Source organism: Tauraco erythrolophus, chromosome 3, assembly GCF_009769465.1.
Source record: "Tauraco erythrolophus isolate bTauEry1 chromosome 3, bTauEry1.pri, whole genome shotgun sequence".
In the NCBI taxonomy this organism is placed as follows: Eukaryota; Metazoa; Chordata; class Aves; order Musophagiformes; family Musophagidae; genus Tauraco; species Tauraco erythrolophus.
The window spans coordinates 79,902,020-79,922,298 of NC_141467.1; the positions used below are offsets into that span (position 1 = coordinate 79,902,020).

Sequence of the window (20,279 nt, forward strand, 5' to 3'; positions counted from 1 at the left end):
ACAAGTTGTTGCAAACTGGTGTTCACAGAAATGCTGGTAAAAGTAATAGTAGTCATAGCGGCAGGTGCCTTCTCAGTCATCAGAGATACATGGCCTGCACTTTCTCAACTGAGCACAAACTTCCTTATGGGAGCCATTCATTTAGGAATTGGAGTATCTTGCCTGACCAGAATTTTGGAGACACGCTGTCTGATCCAGCTGGAAATGTCATAATCCTTAATCAAGAGGACTGTCTTGGAAACGTTTGTATTCTATAGTCCCAGTTGTTTGTTCTAACTTGTAAAGAGTTTCATGAGGTTTGGCTTGATATACCTCTGAGATGGTTTTTGGTGTGTGCTCTCTTTGCTTCTCATTTGAGGTCAAATGACAGGCTTTATGTGACTGCCTATAGATTTGTATATTCGAGATCTTGACAGAGGAAGTCAATCCTGGGATTTACTTCTTTCTTGTTACAGAAGCTCTGCAGAGTATATTGCAAATCCTATTTATTCATTCATGCATTTAATGAGATGAAGTGTGATTTGAAGGGGGCTTGCTTCCTAAAGATTGGGTGGTTTCTTAGTTTGCATTGTGCAGCCTTGGATTTTTTTTTATACTATAATTTTACAAATTTCTTTAACATCTTAGACAAATGCGTTGCATAAACCGAAAGTGTAAACTGTTCAGTGTGCCATCATCGCTTGGGAAATAGGAGTGAAGATTAAGAGACCACTATGCTGGAGAGCTGTTATCTTTTTAACCATTCCCTCTTATCTGTTTTCCAGAGAGCAGATTTGACCTCTGATAAAGATTTATACCTTGACAACAGCTCTGTTGAAGAAGCATCAGGCGTCTATCCAATTGATGATGATGATTATTCTTCTGGGTCAGGTTCAGGTGAGACAACATGTCATAATTTGATTTTAAAAAGTATATGAAGTAATGCAATTATTTGAGGAAAAGCTGTGCAGTTTTCCTTCATAAGCTGGAGATGATACTTTCAGTGAGTACCATGAGCGCTGGCTCTCTGTTTACAGAGCACTGAGCATCCCTGCGGGATGGGTTTTAAATATTAACTTTCTGCTCTTTTCTCTTACTCCTTAGTTGCATCATTTCACTGCATTATTTTCTCTCTGCCGTCCCTCTGGTTTCTGTGTAGATCCCTCTGGAGTTTAGAAATAAGGATTAGAGAAGGCTTAGTTCTCCCGTAGCATAATGCTAATTTAGTAGTCTGTAAGAAAACATAGCAGCAGCAAACTTGTTTTCTCTCATATGCATTGAGGTTGACGTAAACATGGTGTCCACTTCTTTTTTGTTGTTGTTCTTTTAAACTTGGAAGTCTAGATACTGCCAAAAACATGACAGTTTTCTCTGAGGAAATTACATCCATATAGCGAATAAAGAAATTCATAAACATAACACACTGAGTTCTAAGACTTAAACACTCATTAGAGGCATGTAGCTAGCTCATCATTTTTCAAAAAACTGTCAGTGAAACCTCATTAATCATTTCTCTTAGAAAGCCTCTTTGTGGAGTGTCTTCTCGACTAGCTGGGAGGCTCTAGCCATTATAAGTTAAGCGCAGGATTTTACGGTAGTTCTGGAAGAGAAATTTCCTTATTGTTGTGAGCATTTGCTGAGCTATTGTGGAAATCCCATTTATTTTTCAAGTGTGTTACTTATTTGTTTGTTATTGCACTTTTTGTAGTCTGTCTTTTGATGTTTATATATATTTGTGAATTTTTAAAGGGTGAGCCCTTCCTTTAACATCTTGTCTTTGTTACTCTTGTGAGCCACAGTTGAGATTTTTTTGGATGGTTTTTTGTTTTTCCTTTCTTTTGGAGTTTCAAAGATATGTTAAAATGAAGTCTGCAGAGATATGATTGTGCTTCCAGGCAAATTCAGGCCCATCAGTCATTGGCACCTAGGTAATACTGTGTATTTTGAGTGTCCTCTGTAGGGGGAATTTGATGTTCTGATGTGATCAGAGGCTTAATCAGACCTCCTTGCTGTAGGCTTCTTTGAGGGCAAATTTAACTTCATTTGAAAAAAAAAAAAAACGAACAAAAACGACCACTCAATCTCAAGTCAGTGATTTCATCTAGTTCCCAGGACTGTCTAAGGAAATTTCTCACCTCTGAGAAAATTGCCCTTTCAGTCAGCATCCCATTCTGTCATGTCTTCAGGTGACTTTGTAAGCTTCAGGAAAAGAGATACGTTGACAAAAAGTAGCAGTACGGAAAAAGGTCTGGTTTGATTTGATTTCATCTCTTTATGGAGTCTGGCTGTTTCTAGTATGGACGATTCAAAATGCAGCCCTGCTTTTGAAGTGGGAAGGACTATACAAGAACTGGCTTCAGATTTTATTAACTCATCTCAGTGGTAAAAGTGGAGCCAGAAGGACAGAAACTACATCTAGACTGCATCCTCCCCCACCCTGCTTATTCTGTACTTACTGCTATCTCCATTTTATGAAGTAGAAAGTGTCCTGGAGATGTACCAATGATCAATTTTGCTCATATTGTGTTGAATATGTCTTTCTCTATTTGATACTCAGTGATGTAGTGTTCCTAGCAGGAAGAGCCTTCCCACTCAAGAGTGGTTTTCTTGCTATGAAATTCCACTCCAAGCAAACAGATCCAAGATGACAACATGCTGACTCCTTTCCTTGGTATGAAAATTGTTAGCTGCCACCAGGCCTGTGGAGATAAACAGGAATTGTCAGCACCACCATTAATGCCCTTGCAGGTCTGCAAGCAGCATTAACATGGACAAATGTCACTGTAAGCCTGACATATTTCAAACTAGAAATTGTCTGAGGGATTTTTGTGTGGAAAAAAAGAGGAGATAGCGTTCTGCTTTCTTTCTTTTATTTCCTTTCATAGCCTCTTTAGTCTTCATGTACATTCAGCTCCTGTTGTGTGTTTGCCCAAGTGTTCCAAGCTGGTTAATATTCAAGGATCATCTCCTCCAAGCTCAGGAGCGGTGCATCCCAACAAAGAGAAAGTCAGATAGGAACACCAGGAGGCCTGCGTGGATGAACAAGGAGCTCCTGGACCAACTCGGGCACAAAAAGAAGGCCTATAGAGGGTGGAAGCAAGGACAGGTAGCCTGGGAAGAATACAGAGCAATCGTCCAAGCAACCAGAGATAGGAAAGCTAAAGCCCTGATAGAGTTAAATCTGGCCAGGGACATCAAGGGCAACAAGAAAAACTTCTATATATATGTCAGTGATAAAAAGAGATCTAGGGAAAATGTAGGCCCTCTCTGGAAGGAAACGGGGGACCTGGCTACCTGGGATATGGAGAAGGCTGAGGTTCTCAATGACTTCTTTGCCTCAGTCTTCACTGGCAAGAGCTCCAGCTGCACAGCCCAAGCCACAGAAGGCAAAGGCAGGGACTGTGAGAATGTAGAACTGCCCACTGTAGGAGAAGATCAGATTCGAGACCATCTAAAGAACCTGAAGGTGGACAAATCCATGGGACCTGATGAGGTGCATCCGCGGGTCCTGAGGGAACTGGCAGATGAAGTTGCTAAGCCACTATCCATCATATTTCAGAAGTTGTGGCAATCTGGTGAAGTTCCCAATGACTGGAAAAGGGGAAACATAGCCCCCATCTTTAAAAAGGGGAAAAAAGAAGACCCAGGGAACTACAGGCCAGTCAGTCTCACCTCTGTGCCCAGCAAGATCATGGAGCAGATCCTCCTGGTGACTATGCTAAGGCACATAGAAAATAAGGAGGTGATTGGTGACAGCCAACATGGCTTCACTAGGGGTAAATCCTGCCTGACTAATTTGGTGGCCTTCTATGATGAGGTTACGGCACTGATGGATAGGGGAAGAGCAACTGACATCGTCTACCTGGACTTATCCAAAGCATTTGATATTGTCCCACACAACATCCTTGTCTCTAAACTGGAAAGATGTGGTTTTGATGGATGGACCACTTGCTGGATAAGGAATTGGCTGGATGGTCGCACTCAAAGAGTTGTGGTCAATGGTTCAATGTCCAAGTGGAGGCCAGTGATGAGTGGTGTTCCTCAGGGGTCAGTGCTGGGCCAGTGCTATTTAACATCTTTGTTGGTGACTTGGACAGTGGGATCGAGTGCACCCACAGCAAGTTTGCAGATGACACCAAGTTGTGTGGTATTGTGGACATGCTGGAGGGAAGGGATGCCATCCAGAGGGACCTCGACAGGCTGGAGAGGTGGGCCTGTGAGAACCTCATGAAGTTCAACAAGGCCAAGTGCAAGGTCCTGCACATGGGTCGGGGCAATCCCAAGCACAAGTACAGGCTGGGCGGAGAATGGATTGAGAGCAGCCCTGAGGAAAAAGACTTGGGAGTGCTGGTGGATGAGAAGCTCAACATGAGCCAGCAATGTGCGCTGGCAGCCCAGAAAGCCAACCATATTCTGGGCTGCATCAAAAGAAGCGTGGCCAGCAGGTCAAGGGAGGTGATTCTGCCCCTCTACTCTGCTCTCGTGAGAGCCCACCTAGAATAATGCGTTCAGCTCTGGAGTCCCCAGCACAAGAAGGACATGGAGCTGTCGGAGCGGGTCCAGAGGAGGGCCACGAAGATGATCTGAGGGCTGGAACACCTCTGCTATGAAGACAGGCTGAGAGAGTTGAGGCTGTTCAGCCTGAAGAAGAGAAGGCTCTGGGGTGATCTTATAGCAGCCTCCCAGTACTTAAAGGGGGCCTACAGGAAAGCTGGAGAGGGACTTTTTACAAGGGCGTGTAGTGATAGGACAAGGGGCAATGGCTTTAAATTGAAAGAGGGCAGATTTCGATTAGATATAAGGAAGAAATTTTTCACTCAGAGGGTGGTGAGGTACTGGAACAGGTTGCCCAGAGAAGTTATAGATGCCCCATCCGTGGAAGTGTTGAAGGCCAGGTTGGATGAGGCTTTGGGCAACCTGGTGTAGTGGAGGGTTTCCCTGCCCATGGCAGGGGGCTTGGAACTAGATGATCTTTAAGGTCCCTTCCAACCCTAACCATTCTATGATTCTACGATTCTATGATTCAGTCTGAATCCATTGGTCAATAGTTGCCAAAGCATGCAAAGGAGCCATGCCTGCTTCCTGATTGTCCTGTATCAACAGCAGATAGTCCGTAGTGAATTCATTAGTCCATTGTTTCCTTCTTGCAGTCTCCATCTCTAAGGAGAGGCCTCAGTTTGTCATTCTTTTTAGTTTTTATATAGCATAATATAAAAGTAAAAATAGTTTTCCTGCCTATATACAACTTCAAATGCTTTTTTAACTACTGTTGCTTTTTTTCTCTGGCATAAAAGATCTCAGCTGAGCCTTGGTCTTGCAGGTACCTGGAATTAGCTGCTAAGCAGCCTGACTACCCTTGTGTTAAGGAAAGGTGCCATCTCTATTAGATTTATCTACAAGTTCTTTGCAAAACTGTCTGTCTGGTTCTTTGTGTCTTCTCTTAAGTTACTCCTGGTAAACACGTATGTATATATCAGAATCTCACGCAGATTTTTCCTTCATCTTCTCTTCCCCAACCTAATATTTCCCAGTCAATAGCAGCTGAAATTGAGAAGATTAGTCCAGGCTGGACTAGGTCTAGACTGATATTGTGACTGGGGACTGTTTTTGGAGGAAAGTTACGGTGGCAGGGTTGGAGCTCCTCCAAGAAATGCAAGAGCAGATCTGCTTTGGCACTTGACCTAATGGGAAGCTGAAGGTACGCTCCAAGGCCGGAAGGCAGTTTAGGAGTCCGTTGGCCGCCTAGCATGGGGCTGGGTGAGGTGGTGGCGTGGCCGGGGGGCCATGGTTCTGGAGGGGAAGCACGGGCGCTCTCCCAGGTGCTGATGAGCAGGCAGCACGGGGGCCATGGCCGCCGCTGGATGCTCCTGGCCCTGGTGACAGTGTGCCCAGCAGGCGTTCCAGGTGGGGTTTCACACCCTCTCCAGATGTGCTTCCCCTCCCGTGGTACAGGCAACACAGCAAGTATTCATTTTCCATTTCCTAGGGTCCCACTCATAAGTGCCTTTCAGATTAGCTTGGAACAAGAGCTTCTTCTGTCCACTGCTACAAGCATGCTTCATGATACTCACTGGCTGGTTCTCCAGGTCCTTGAATGTAAAAACTTTCTGTGATATTGTTTGAAAATGTGTTTTTGTTGTGCTGGACAGAATCTTATACTTCAGTATAGTGAGGACTCTTCCTCTTTTTCTTTTTTCAAATTTCATAGGGTTCTTTTCCCTCCTCATGTGAAGTTATCAGAGACATGACATCCTTGCACTGTCCCCATTTATTTCAGCTGCAGTTCCCTGATAGGGCACTAGTATTATATTTACAGTGTCATCTCTGGTTGCCTAACACTATGTTGATTAAGGGTTGCATTGAGGACTCTTCATGTGAATATGGGTGAGATAAGTCAACTAAAAATGTGTCACATTGATGATAGAGGTGGGTATGTGTGTGCGCACCTTGTGACAAGTCTGCTTGTGGTGGTAGTGCTCCCAGAGTGTGATGTGCAACAGCAAACAAACATGATGCCAAAAGATAGGGTGAAATGATTTAATTTGTTTGGTAGGAAGAGTTAATTGCTGGCTGCTTTGCAAGTAAGAGTGCTAACTACTGTGGACTTTTTGTAGAATACAATAATTTAAGCTGGCACAATCACAGTCTTGATTTCCTGACAAGTTTCCTCAAGCACCAAGAGTGTGAAAGAGCATTTGCATTCCCATCACCCAAGGGGCAGCTAATAGACACATCACTGAGGGCTGTATTAGATATTTCCAGTACCACAGCACAATTTAGAGCTGTTTTGACCACTATGAGGACAGCAGTTGGGCATCTTGAAGAAGTTGCAGTGGATAAAAGATGGTTTGTGATGGTCGAGAGCTCTCAGCTCTTTACTGCAGAGGTAGCTATGTTTTTAATTAGTACAGGTTTTTTTCAGTGCCCTCACTAAGAGGGCAGTATCTACTTGTAGAGGGACTCAAGGCAGTTAATGCCCAGCACTGTCACCCAACCTGGCCAAATCCAGAAACCTTCTAAGAGTGGTATTTTCAAGAGGAACAAACAAGCTCTTATACTCCAACCATTTCACAGTATTCCTCTTAACAACCTAGCTGGAAGTTATGCTCATGACACTCTGTAGGTTTTTTCTTTCCATTTCTGTTTGGATTCAGGGAGAGGGGTGGTTCTCTTTTTTTTTTTTTTTTTTTTTTTCCTTTTGGGAAACACGATACTATGTAAAATGCTATTGCTGTGTTCTGGAGAGCATTAGAGAGGTTTTTTCATCCCACAGTCTTATTTATAGGTAATTCAGAGAATACTACTGTCAGCTTAGCAAAGGAAATGCCTTCCCCTTGTTTAGACCTACTCCATGCCAAGCAGAGACCTGTCTAGATAAACCTAATTAGAAAGCAGGAACCATAGGGATGTGTCTGAGCCAGTACCTGAGTCAAGCCTAAACAATAGGTGCCTTGATGTTTTCGGGGTTGTCAGGATTCCCCTGAGGCCGTACAGAAGAGGAGTTGGGTACCTTTGGTGCAAATCTAGTGACTAGTCCAGAAGTTAGATTAGTCAGCCATTTGTTGAGAGACCAGAGATCTGCATCCTCCATAGCTAGAGAGGTTCTGACCTGTAACACTCACCATTTTATCTGGCAGACACAACTATGGCCTAAAGCGAAAATGACATTTAGGGATTTGGGGGAGCAGTTGTGATTAAGTGGGATTCATCATTTCAAAAAAGAAGAAAATAAAGTTCTGTACTCTGAAAGTGTGTTTTATCAGATCTCTAATCTGATAATCAATTTTAATTTCCTTGACTGTGAAAGTCTTGTGTAATTTGGAGGAACTTTGGAAGGTAAAGCAGGCTGAGCTATCCATTGGGCGCTTATTTCTCAAAGAAAGCTCTTGAGGCAAAGCCAGAAAAATTTTCCTGTTGAACGCCTTTCCTCACCTTTGTTTTGAAGCAGGATGTTGTTTTTTTGATCTTTGAGTAGCGTTTCAGGAAAATACCTGATTCTTGTTGTGAGGTCTTTATTCTGGAGGTTGCATTGCAATTTTGGTATCTGTGAAGGTTTTTTCAGTGTTATTCCGTGCCAGTAGCTTTAATGGAGTACTTTTTTAAATGATTCCAAGTTCTCTTTTCTACAGTACAGAAGCTATTTTAGTTATTGTCTTGTTAACGCCCTTCCTTGCAATGCCAAATGTATATAATTCCTGATTGTGAGTTCAAAACTTCGTTATCGCTCTCTTTTTTTCATCCTGTTTTCTTTCTCTACAAAAATGAGATAAAAAGTCAGTTTGGAATGAATGAGTCATACTTTTCTGTTGTAAGAGGATATATTTTTATTTGTTAGGAATTACTTTTATGCACATTTGCTGGATTTATTACCCAATAGTTACTTGGGTAACTGGTGTCTGTAATGAGCAGAACACATTGAGATTCCTAAGGAGTGGTCCAAGAAGAGGCTGATTCTTTTCCTCTTTCAGATCTTGCAATAATTTAGTCTCTTGTCTGTGTCTTCTTCCGTCCAGTATCACTAAAGGATATTTATTAGACATATCCATTATCTTATTCTAAAGGAGCCTTCATACTCCAGCAGGGCTTTGAATGTGAAGGAAATTAAATGTAAGGTCATCTTTAGATAGTTTTCTGTCCTCTTTATGACGAAGAAAAAGGCTTCTGAATTATGTGGAGTTTAAAAACCTGTGAATTCCTAGTGACTGAAACATAAAGTAATAGCAATCTTCCTGTAGATAGGAACTGCTTGGGTTTTTATGTTTGAGGGTTTAACAGATTTGCTGTAGAGAAGAGATCTTGTTAAAGGAGTGTGTTACAGGGAAAAACTATTCAGTTCTTATGGTTTAAGTCGAGTCAGGATAAAGAAGTTTATTGATTGATTTATTTATGATATGCAATTAACTGGCAATCATTGAACTATATTTTTGGGCTCAATATCAGCAACGCAACAGATAAACACAATACTAACCTCTTACAAAATGGTAACATGCAACTACAAATTTCCAAACTCCCTTTTGTAACCAATCCCAGCATGTGCCGCAGGCATGCAAATACTTCTGCAGACACAGACACATCCTTCTCGCAGGTGTGGGGTGTGCAAGCTCCTCTCCTCTGGGTGTGCAGGACCCTGTGCTGCACACCCCTGCTGTGGGAGATGTGGATGCCCCCAGCCCCATGTGATCCTGAGTCCTCACCATCTCCTGCCACCCCCAGGAGGTGACTCTGCACCCTCAGGGTGTGGGTTCCAGGGGTGCCCTCATGGTGGCTGTGGGAGAGCTGGAGGTGGCTGCTGAGGGCGCTCACGGGGTGGGCGGCGGCACTGCCAAGCCCCGGCAGAGCCCCCAGTGCTGTGGGGCCGTGTCAGACAGGGTCACACCAGCCCTGACAGCTGCCACTTCCACCCCACAGTCTGTCCCCCCTGTTACAAGTGTTTATGGGTTTTTCATACTTCTTTTCAGGCTGGTTCCTTCTGTTTCAAAAATATCATGGTGATTTCCTGGTTACTGCTTAGTACGGCTGATGGTCCCCCTTTCCTCGTTCATGGGATCACTTGGGGCAAATATCCCCCTGACAGTTTGGGGCACTCTGCACTCATATCTTTATCTTAGCAGGCATTGTCATCTAGGCCATTTGCCAAAGGCGGGCTGTGCAAACACCCCTACCTCAATGTTATAATAAAAAATATAATTGGTCTGGAAGAATTTCACAGGTCAATGAAATGTCACCATCTTTGTCTCCAGGTGCCGAAGAAGATGAGGATAGTGCAGCGATAACAACATCCAGAACACTTCCAAAGTTACCGACAACTAGTGATGCATCTAGGGCTGAGACCACCACAGTGAAAATGCAGACCAAGGTGCCTGCACAAACAAAGGTGCGTGGCTGGAGAGCAACACCATTTACAATGGTTCTGCTGAACCCCATTGGTGGCTTCATGTTAACTTTGTTTGATTTATGTCAATTAAAAAGCCCCCACAAGCTTTATTCGATGTTACTGCAGCCTGTTATAGGAATACAGAGGTGCTCAGTTTCATTCCTACTACAAAGTCTGTGCAGAGACGTCTGGATTTCACATGAAAGAAAAGAGAGATGCTAAAAAGAATTTCTCATAATACACAAGACAGTTTCTCATGTGATACTTTTGAGTCTGAGCTGTACCTTTTTTACGTCTCTCGAAGAGTTATTCAAAAATTCTACATGAAACTTCCCTTCTCAAAGGAGAATGTTGTGTGGTTTGACTGTAGTTTGAACACTTGGCAGCTTCCATTTAGTATTTCAGTATTTCCTTCTACCACCATAGGTAATATTGTCAAAGTTACCCTCAAAGGCATTCTGCATATAGCGTGCCTGGTGTGTTAATTTCAGAATTGTTATTTCATTCAGAGGCCATTATACTGATAAACACAGGCAATATTTAACAGTTGTTTGCTAAATATACTTTTGGGAGTTTTAAACTTGTGGATATTGTTTCTCATTCTGACATCATGACGATGAATAGATCCAGCTACAATGTCTCGCACAGCTTTCTGGGTTAAAAAGGTTCACGTGTTGTGTTTGTGGGTATTGTGGAGTATGCACCTGGAGCCATAGCTTTGTGGCTGCCCATGCCGGGCGGTGACCGTGTTGACTTGTGGTGTGCCCTGTCAGTAAGCGATGCTCTGTTCTCCTTTTTGTGCCACAGTCACCTGAAGAAATCGATAAAGAGGAAAGGTCAGAGACGAATGCCAAGAAAAAGAGTGATGAGCCAGGGGATGACACCGACGTGTTCACTGAGAAGCATTCAGAAAACCTCTTCCAGAGAACAGAAGTTCTGGCAGGTGAGGTGGCGTTTGCCGAGGGCTATCTCACCAGAAATACCACAGAAAACAGAGGGGATCCATATCAAGATTAGGGGCGGTTGGACTGGATGATCTCTAAGGTCTTTTCCAACCTAGAAATTCTATGAAATTCTATGAAAATAGTGCAAATTCAACAGTTGTGGGTTTTTTGGTGGATTCTTAAACGCATTCATAGTGGGTACCGAGTGGTTGATTTGGTGAGAATGAGAAGGACATCTTCTGAAGTTATTTAATAGCAAAGTGTGTTGCTACTTGATTTGACGCCCACAAGTTGAATACTGCCTGCTGAATATCTGGAGCTTCTGCAGCTCAGAAAGGGAGTTGCGATTCAGATTGATGTTTGTGGTGCAGAAACGTGTTTCTCACCCACACTCCCAAGAGCACATCACTTTCTGGTCCATCTGGTGCAGATGGACCTTGCCTGGGAGGAGCGAATGGCAGGGGTTGGTGGATGGCTGGATGTAGAGGGATGGATGAGTGCTGTCCTTAGGATACAGAGGGTCTGTTTCTGTGCATAACACAAGGAGGCACAGGCTGGCCACTAATGTTTTCACTTGGGAGTTTTTTTGCCATAAGAACAACGTTTACAGGAATACTTTTCTCCCATGCCCTCAGAGGGGGCGTTGAGAGCCATGAAGATCACACAGTTTTGGACCACATCTTCCTCTAAGCTCCAAAATGTGAAATAGCCTTAACATCCACATCAAGTGGAAGCATGTGGGTTTACTCTTGAAGTCTAATTGGAGTTGATACCTTCTACACACTTGCAAGTGCATGGTGAATGTAATGCCTCTGTTCCTACAGCTGCATGAAATGTTCTTTCCTATTACCCATCAATAGGAAATTCGTTTTAGTCTAGCGTCAGAGTGAAAACTGATGGAGAAAAAGGAAAACCCACTTCTTAGCTACTGTAACAGAACAGTTCTTTTAAGGCTGACAATGTTAACTGTTGAAAAATGAGTTTGAAAGAAACTTAAATTTTATTATTATAAATGAAGACAATTTTATGCTCTGGCAGTATGGGTGGCTTTTTTACCTGAGGTTTTGGAAAATTTTTAATAATTTTTTTAGGACTGTGGTTGTTGGATCACTCAGTTGTAGGTGAAATGTCCTTCCATTTAAAATTATTGCCTTCATAAACAGACGCAGGCTTTCTAAGACTGTATTTCAGGATTCTAATAATCAGGACAGTTGCATAATGGGAGCTCTTTTCTGTAATTTGAAAGCAATGGCAAACTCATTGTGTGAGATGAAAAAGAAACATCATGCTAAACTTGTTTTTCCGGCATATGTGAATCTCTGTTTCTTTGATTACAGCTGTTATTGCTGGTGGAGTTATCGGTTTTCTTTTCGCAATCTTCCTTATCCTGCTGCTGGTATATCGCATGAGAAAGAAGGATGAAGGCAGTTACGACCTTGGTGAACGTAAACCATCCTGTGCTGCCTATCAAAAGGCACCTACTAAGGAGTTTTATGCATAAAATTCCTATTTAGTGTCTCTATTTGTGAGATCACTGAACTTTTTTAAATAAAGCTTTTGCATAGAATAATGAAGATTTTTTTTTTTTTTTTCATTAAAGAGCCATTACGGCACCTTTATGATAAAATCCCATTGTATTTAAAACTTTTCATGTATTCCTTTAAAAATGTAAAATTAAAACTTAACATTTGCAGTGTTCTGTGAATAACAGTGGCAAAGCATTATTTTATAAAACCATTGATGTTCACTGAATCATTTTTAAAACTTTATGCATAAATATAAAATAATGAAAATGATTGTTTTATCCTATGGTTCAATGAAAGTTGTTTAATTTTTGTCGGCATGTCTCAGATTGACCTTACAAGTTAGTTTTTATTTCTTTAATTTATCTGTTTCCAAAAAATGCCTTTTTGTAGTTGTCATGGTGCAATTTGTCTTCAGATAAATTCAGATAACAGTAACTTTTAGTGTAAATGTAATTTTTCAGCTATGTAAACTTTAACCTCCACTTTGTATAAATTTAAGTGTCAGAATATCAATTTTACACTTTGCATTGTTTCTCAGCATACCTGTAGCTTCAGTGAGATTTGTAACAGCAAATTAATGTGTAAAATTGGATTATTACTACAAACTGTATAGTCATATTCTTACTAAACAAATCTCCTGTAAGGAAGATTTGGAGTAAGCTACTGACAAACCTAAGCAAACCCAAAGACTCTAACAGTATTTTGAGAAGTTGCTGCAGATTTCTATGGCCACTGTATTTGTTAATTATTTGCAATTTGAAGGTACACGTAGGGGTTTAAATTTTTGTTCTTTAAAAATGCATTTAAGTTGTAAACGTCTTTTAAAGCCTTTGAAGTGCCTATGATTATATGTAACTCGTCGCAGACTGGTGTTAATGAGTATATAACAGTAAAAGAAAATGTTGGTATTTTATAAGCACAGACAATTCTAATGGTAACTTTTGTAGTCTTACATGGATAGACGTAATTGTAATTTGGGAACATAAACACTACTGAATAAATCATGTGGCCTAATACTGAGAATTCCATTGTGATATACTTTTGTACGCTTTTCATTTTATGTCTACTTGCTTATGTCTTAATGTCACAGAGTACATCTAGTAGATCTTAAAAATCCAGACCAAAAAGAAAAAGGCTGTTGATCAGGCTGATCCTCGGACCAGATTTATTGCTAAGAAAAGTAGGAATGTTTAAATCTTGCATCTGGAGTATGAGTTATGAGTCATTCGACCTTTGCGTTATATTTAATGGCAGTATTGACAGAGATCTGTTCTTCCTGCAAATGTTGTTTTCCGTACTGTAAAATTCAAAGGAGTACCCAGTTTTATTTATTGTGTATATCGGGTTTTGATTTGTTGTTCTGGTTTGTTTTTTCCCTGGCCTTTTGGAGAATTTTGGTTTATTCTGCTCAGACTCCAGCAGAAGAGTTGAGACAAGCGGAGTATCTTCATAAGAGAAGAAAGAAATATTCCAAGTAGAAGAGAAAAGGCTCTGTTGCTTAGACTGCAGATAGGTGTTGGATAGAGGGGCACGTGGAGAAGACGATAGTCTGCCTCCTTATATTATGCTTCGTAACAGACAAATGGCTTCGTCTTCTGCTCTGTTAACCTCTTCATTTTTTATTTTTGAGATTTCCAAAACATAGGTGTTCAGGATGTCAAGCTGAACTGCTTCTCAGAAATGGCAATGTATTGTAAATAAGATCTGGTAGCTCTTCAGATAAGAGTTGCGTAACTTGTATTTGTTGCTGTCCCAAGTTCAGTGGTCATTTAGGAACAAACGAACGCTATCCTGTGCTAAAATATTTAATATATTGCTTTTTAAATTACTTTTACTTACTGGCAAGTTTTTCAAAGCCATACAAGTTCAACAAGTAAAAACAGGGTAAGAATTTAACAGGTATATCTTATTGTGCAATATTTAGTGAAATTCAATTAGTAAAATAACTGCTTGAAATAACTGTGCCAAGTAAAGAAAATTTCTGGCAAATGCTGTGCCACTGCTGTAAAATAAAGCATTTGTTAAAGTGCCAAAATAAAGTCTACCATGCCTAAACTAATACTTTATTTGTATAGTCTGACATCCAGTTTTTTGAAGCCCACTTTGGTTAAGGTAGTAGATCTGAATTTTCTTTAAAGGTGCAATGAATATAGCTGTAAGTATAGCTGTAAATATTAAACACCAGATAAATCATTTCCTCCTCCTTCATAAGCAAATCGATGTTAAGAAGCTGTTTTCTTTTCATTTATGAATGTTAGACTCTGCCTGTATATCTAATGCAGAGGACACTTTATCCAGTGTAGACATCTGCTGTAATTATGCAGGTACCAAATCTTATGCTTGTTGGGTTCCTCCTGCATCTGCTTACGTGCAGAAGCAATGGTAAAATTTCAGCTCTATTTCACCCTTCGCCTTTTTTTCCCCTACGCATCCGTTATCCACTCTGTTATATGCAGAGCAGGTTTAATGCATCAGCTGTACACATGGACTTAAAGCATCGCAGTCCTCCTGCCCTCCTTAACAAAAGCTTCTTTAAAGAGTAATCGGCGTGATAGTAGCATTTATCATCTCGCCATCTCTTTGCCTTTCTCTTTTCAGTGCCAAACCATACTGTTAGGGAAAAATTCTAGCAGAGTTATCATCTTGATTATAAGCATCGGTTCAGCCTTCATCAGTCTGAAAACCAGGCTGATGCAGACACCCGGCTCCCAGCGACGCTGCGCAGAAGAGACGGACAGCTGAATGCCCGCCTTACACTGAGCCTTCCTAGCACGAGTTGGTCTTTGGTTTTGCTTCCCTTTTGTTCTCCCCTTCCTGGATGCGTTTCTAGCAATACTCTGGCTACTTGTGGATGTTGCTGGGCAGCTGGGAGTGCTGGTGCCAGGCTGTGGATCCTGTGCCACAGGCCCGCAGCTAGCAGCGACATCTGTACCTCTGGGATGGCTTTTCCTAAAGACCCTTGGCTCTTCTCCACTGGAGCTGCTGTAGGAGCTCTGAAATTCCTCAGCAACCTGATCCAGCGCCTCCCTGTGATTGATAGGCTCTAGTGTTTATCAAAATGCCATTTTGCTTTGATTTACTCTTAGTTGTAAAGAGTTACTTCCTCTCAGATTCTTTGCAAATGAAGCCTGATGCAAGTAACATAAAGCTTATGTTAAAAGAAGTCTCTTGCCTTTGCTTTATTCGTGGAAAAATAACTTGAGAAGTTGAGTTTTGAGTTCCTCTGCTTTCCAGCTTTAAAAGTGCATTGTAGCTCATGTTTACAGGCTGCGTTGCTAGTTTTTTCTTCACTTTGAGCATTGTACTTCATTGAAATAGGATGAATTAAAACCAAAATTGTCCCCTTGTATCTCCGAAGAAGAGAACAGCATATTTGTAACTTTGGCTAGTTACTCTTTTTTTTTTTTCCTTGGAGCTGTGTAATGAAACGATGGTGGAGTGCAGTCTTAAATGACAGATACTATTTTTAAGCAACATACGGAATACAGGAAACTTTTGTAGGGAAAGAAGTATCCAGATAAACAGTAAACAAAAACTACTGGTGTGAGGGAAATGATGATAGCATGCTTAGTGTTACATTATTTGTTTAAGTAAGCAAGCAAGGAGAAGGGAAAAAAGAATCTGAGGGGGGAAAAGATTGCTAAGGAAACTATAAATAATACAGCATTTTTTTTAAAAACTTGCATTCAGTTATGTTTGTTACTTAGCACTTGCTCAATCAGACTGATATCACTTCCTTTAAGGAATTTGTAATATTCCTGTCCATTTTTAATGAGCTTTAGTATTAGTTTTGTTACCTTTAAGCTCTTGCCTGTGTATGACCAAGCTCTGAACCTTAGTGTGAAAACTCCGTGCTGTGAACTTTTAGAGCATTGCCATTGCAAAACTTACTTCAGGTTGAGGAAGCACGACTTTGCTGTACAGGCTGAGAAAAGATACAGTGAATATCCCCGTCCCTGGCACATCTTCAGGTCCTGGGATGGTTCGTGGCTGGAGCAGAAGAGCGGTTTTCTAAGGAACTGGAGCGGGAGAGGGGGACTCTATGACATGTGCATTTCATTTCCTCCTGCCTCTCAGGCTGACCAGGGGCTGGGTTCAGCTGCGTGGGTGGGAGTGGGGGAGCTGTAACCTAACCCTGCCGATGGAAAAGATGCTTTGCTGAGATTTCTTCCGCTGCGAAGTAAAGTAGGTTGTATATTTTTTGCTTTAAAAACAAACAGATGATAAAACTTGAGCTCAGTAGAGCTAGAAATGGAAATGTGGGCTCCTGCCCTGGCCGCTGCGAACCAATTTCACATGTGCATCGGATGTGCGGAGTAGCTGCTTGCGTGGGTGGAAATCTGAAAAACCCTCTGTGTGTTTGCAGTATCTGAGCTTAGTTTCTAGTGGGGATGGTGGGGGAGGGGACAGGGCCCATGTAGAACTACAGACATTGATTTGGGGTGAGCAGAAAGAAGGCAGGAAGAGAAACTGTCCTGACAGCCCACGTTTTCAATTGGAAGTTACAAGGCATTTTGTTTTCTTGAGTTGTTTCCGTCACACTGAATTTGCTCTTAACAGAGAGAATCCGTAGGCAGAAAAGTGGGCAGATGTTGGTGTCATACCCTGAGAGACGCTCTTGGTTGCACACAGCTTCCCAGCATGTCAGAGATCTGTGCTACCCATTGCACGTATTGCTAGTTGCAGCTTCTGCGGGCTGCTTGCCCCCTGGATTTTCAGAGGGGCTGCTACAGCAAAACGGGCGGAGGATCTACAAGGTTGACCCCACGCACCTTCTGCTGCCCACAGGAGTGCTGGGAGGGCTGGAAGGCAACGATTAGAGTGCTGTTTTGCCCTTGGAAGGGTCTGGTTTGTCTTTTGTTCATAGGAGGTGAGACGAAACGGATGAGAGATGCAACCGAGGCTTTGTAGTTCAGATGTGCTGTTGCGTATTGAAGCAACTTTCTGCTTCTTCTCCATGCTTGGGAGATGTCAAGCTTTCACTACCCCTAAATCATCTGATATCATATGCATTTATGATATAGCCTGCAGAGCTCTTGAGTTTTTAAATTCATGTTGCAGCTTAAAAACTCTGATGGGCCTGGGGCTGGGACTGAGTCCCACTATCTCTCATGACTGAAGGTCAGGTCCCAAGAATTCCTCCAGCCTGGCAGTTCAGCCCCAGCCCAGAGTGAGAGGAAGTGGGAATGCTTGTGAAAAACTTCCAGAAAAATATTGCAAAACCTGTAATAGCTTATTGAAAATAAACAGAGCCCAAGTTCTCTGTAGGGGGTTACTTTAATTCATTTAGATTTCTTCTGGGGCATTATGTAATTTTTTTTTTCCCATGGATCTTTTGTTGATTTGTTGAATGCAGAGGAAGCTTCTGATTTTTTTCTATTTTTAGTCCTAAAATGAACCAAGCGCTGACATATAAGGAACAATAATCCCAGCAGACAAGCTACTTGAAGCTTATCTGGTGGTGGGAAACGAAGCTCACTGGGGGAGAAAGTTCTATGTCCTAGTTACCCACTCACCTTGTATGGCCATATGTAGTCCTAGAGTCTAAACAAAGTTTGGTGCCCATTTTCCTGAGCTCCTGCGGTGGAACAGGAGCTTTCTCTAAACACTACGGCTCCCCAGAGGATACCCAAGAGAAATGGGAACAGACTTAGTTTTTGATGTTTTTGTGTCATAACCCATAATACTAACGGTCATCTCCCTCCTACTCCCCTTTCTAAATATAACTGCAGGGGAGAAGTCAGCAACCATCATGCTAAACAGTACTGAAAGAATGTAAAACAGTCCAAAGTTCAGTTTTCATCACTTGTCCCTATAATTTTCGTTACCGCAGAGCTAACAGGAGAGTCTCTTGTGAAAGGAAGAGAAGCGAAGCATGTGCTTCCTTCTGGACCAGCCCACAGTGCCAGCTGAGTTAATGCTGACTTGGGGGAAAAAAACCCTCTTCTTGGGAAGGAACAGCTTCTGGGGCTGAGTCTCAGGTGGCTGAGGGCACAGCTTAACTCCTGCTCAGACCAAAATGCCCGAATGAAGGATGCTCCTGCCTTGACCTAGTGCCAGGCTGTGCCACCTTCATGCTGGTGAGATGAGGTGTCAGGAACGGTTCTGGTAAATCTTCATTATTTGAGCTGCATCCTGTAGGAAATCCTTCCCTGAGAATCAGTCAGCTTAGATTATTCACTACAGTCAAAACTAGCAGCGAGAAACCTTTCCTCAAACCATCAGCTTTCACTTTGTTTTGCATGTGCTCAGACATTTTCCTAAAGAAAATTCATTTTCATTGCCTGGTAAACGAGACGACTTGTTAACTTGTAATTTAATTTAATCTTTACAGTAAATTTTGTACTTCTTTTTGCTCTGCAGGAGCACACACTATTTACATATTTATGCCATTACAAAGCTTAACTTCTATTTTTATATTCTAGTTTTTTCCATTCTGTTATGTTAAAAATGGTAAATAAATATTTATTTACCAGGTGATTCAGTTTATAGGTTTTATTTGTTTCAACTTGCTTTTCAATGGAAATTGAGACTTCATTAATAATGCATAAAATTAGCACTTCTTATAAAGTATATATTAAGCACATCAGAATAAAGGTTAGCAAAACATTTTCACTTTAAATCATATGTAATTATTAGAAGTAATTTCTTTATTAGGCAAAAGCATTTTTGCTAGTAATTGAATTGAGTAATTCCAATCACAATGTCTGTTAAGACTTTAAAACCAGTAGGGCTCAATCTTTCTTCTCTTTTCCCATAGGTTGAAAGAGTACAAGCTTTCCTGCTTTTTCAGCTTCTAAGTGGTTTTATAAAAAAAGCCTGAAAATAAAAAAAAAAGAAGAGAATTTTATACCTACAGAAGAGCTGTCAAAGAGTCGAAAGTTTTCTTTTATCATCACAAAAACTGGTTACAGGTGCTCAGCCGTATGACTTCTCCCAATTCATGGTTTGATTTTTGCAACAGCTCTGGCAGTAGAAATCATCAATTTTTCTCTGCTAGTCTATGCTTTTTATAACACATGTTCAGCCACTAAAAGCTAAGTAGAATTCTACTTCAGGCTTTCCTGATGGAACTTTTAATGCAGATTCTGAAGCTACATAGACTTGTTCAGCTCTGGCTCTTCTAGATTCTAAGAAATACTGTACCTGTCCTTAAATAAGCAATATATTCTTTTACACAAGCTCTTAGTATATCAGCTTTTCGCTTTTCAGCATGTGTATCAAAGCTTTCAAACTGTGATCAGACAGACTTTGCAAATTTGAGTAAGAATCACACCATCTTCCAAATACACACTACAGAAGATCAGAAGAGGACTCCAAAACTTTAGTTTTGATAGTAACACACGGACTCTCTTGCAGAATCATGTTTTTTGAAGTTTAAAGTATTAATGCTGTATTATCTCTGCTTGACTTGAGCAGCCTGTTCAGAGTATTGTAGTTAAACCTAGAATGAGACATGAGAATGAAGAATGAGAATGAGAATGAAGCTAGGTCTCCAAGCGTGCATCCACAAAGTGAGCGGAAGTTGTGTCTTGTGTCTGTTTGCACTCAAAACCCATCACAAAATATGACACCTTTCGGCCTATTCAGATGGTAACAAGCTATTTTGGCGCTCAGTTTCTGTCCATCTGTCCAGTGTCTATCACTCCAAGAATGCTCCCCTTTCCAGTACAACGGCTGGCTGAAGCACCATTACCCGGAGAAGCCACACTCCTGCTCAGCCTCCCATCTGCCTCTGTTAGGTGGATATTTTATTGGCTCATCTTATGTGAAGACAGTCTGTAACGTGTTCAACACAGCTCAACCCAGCCCAGGCTGTGCCCAGGGAGTAACTGTTTTAATGCAGGGCGGTGGGGTTGCACTTGATGTCCTCTGAACTTGGAACTCGCCGTTACAGTAGATGTGTTATGAAAAAAGGGCTGCCTGGGCACACAGCAGGGTAGAGGATTCCTTTCA

At 41.6% G+C, this 20,279-nt stretch overlaps 1 protein-coding gene across 1 annotated transcript in view; it reads left to right on the forward strand.

The window, feature by feature from the left end:
• The window catches only part of SDC2 (syndecan 2), a 60,588-nt gene extending 48,290 nt beyond the window's left edge, over nucleotides 1–12,298 (forward strand). Inside the window, exons 2-5 of the mRNA XM_086609481.1 lie at nucleotides 765–876; nucleotides 9,720–9,853; nucleotides 10,661–10,796; nucleotides 12,135–12,298. Of these exons, the coding sequence (XP_086465607.1) occupies nucleotides 765–876; nucleotides 9,720–9,853; nucleotides 10,661–10,796; nucleotides 12,135–12,298 (546 nt within the window). The remainder of the gene's footprint in view (nucleotides 1–764; nucleotides 877–9,719; nucleotides 9,854–10,660; nucleotides 10,797–12,134) is intronic.
• The last annotated feature ends 7,981 nt before the right edge of the window (nucleotides 12,299–20,279 follow it).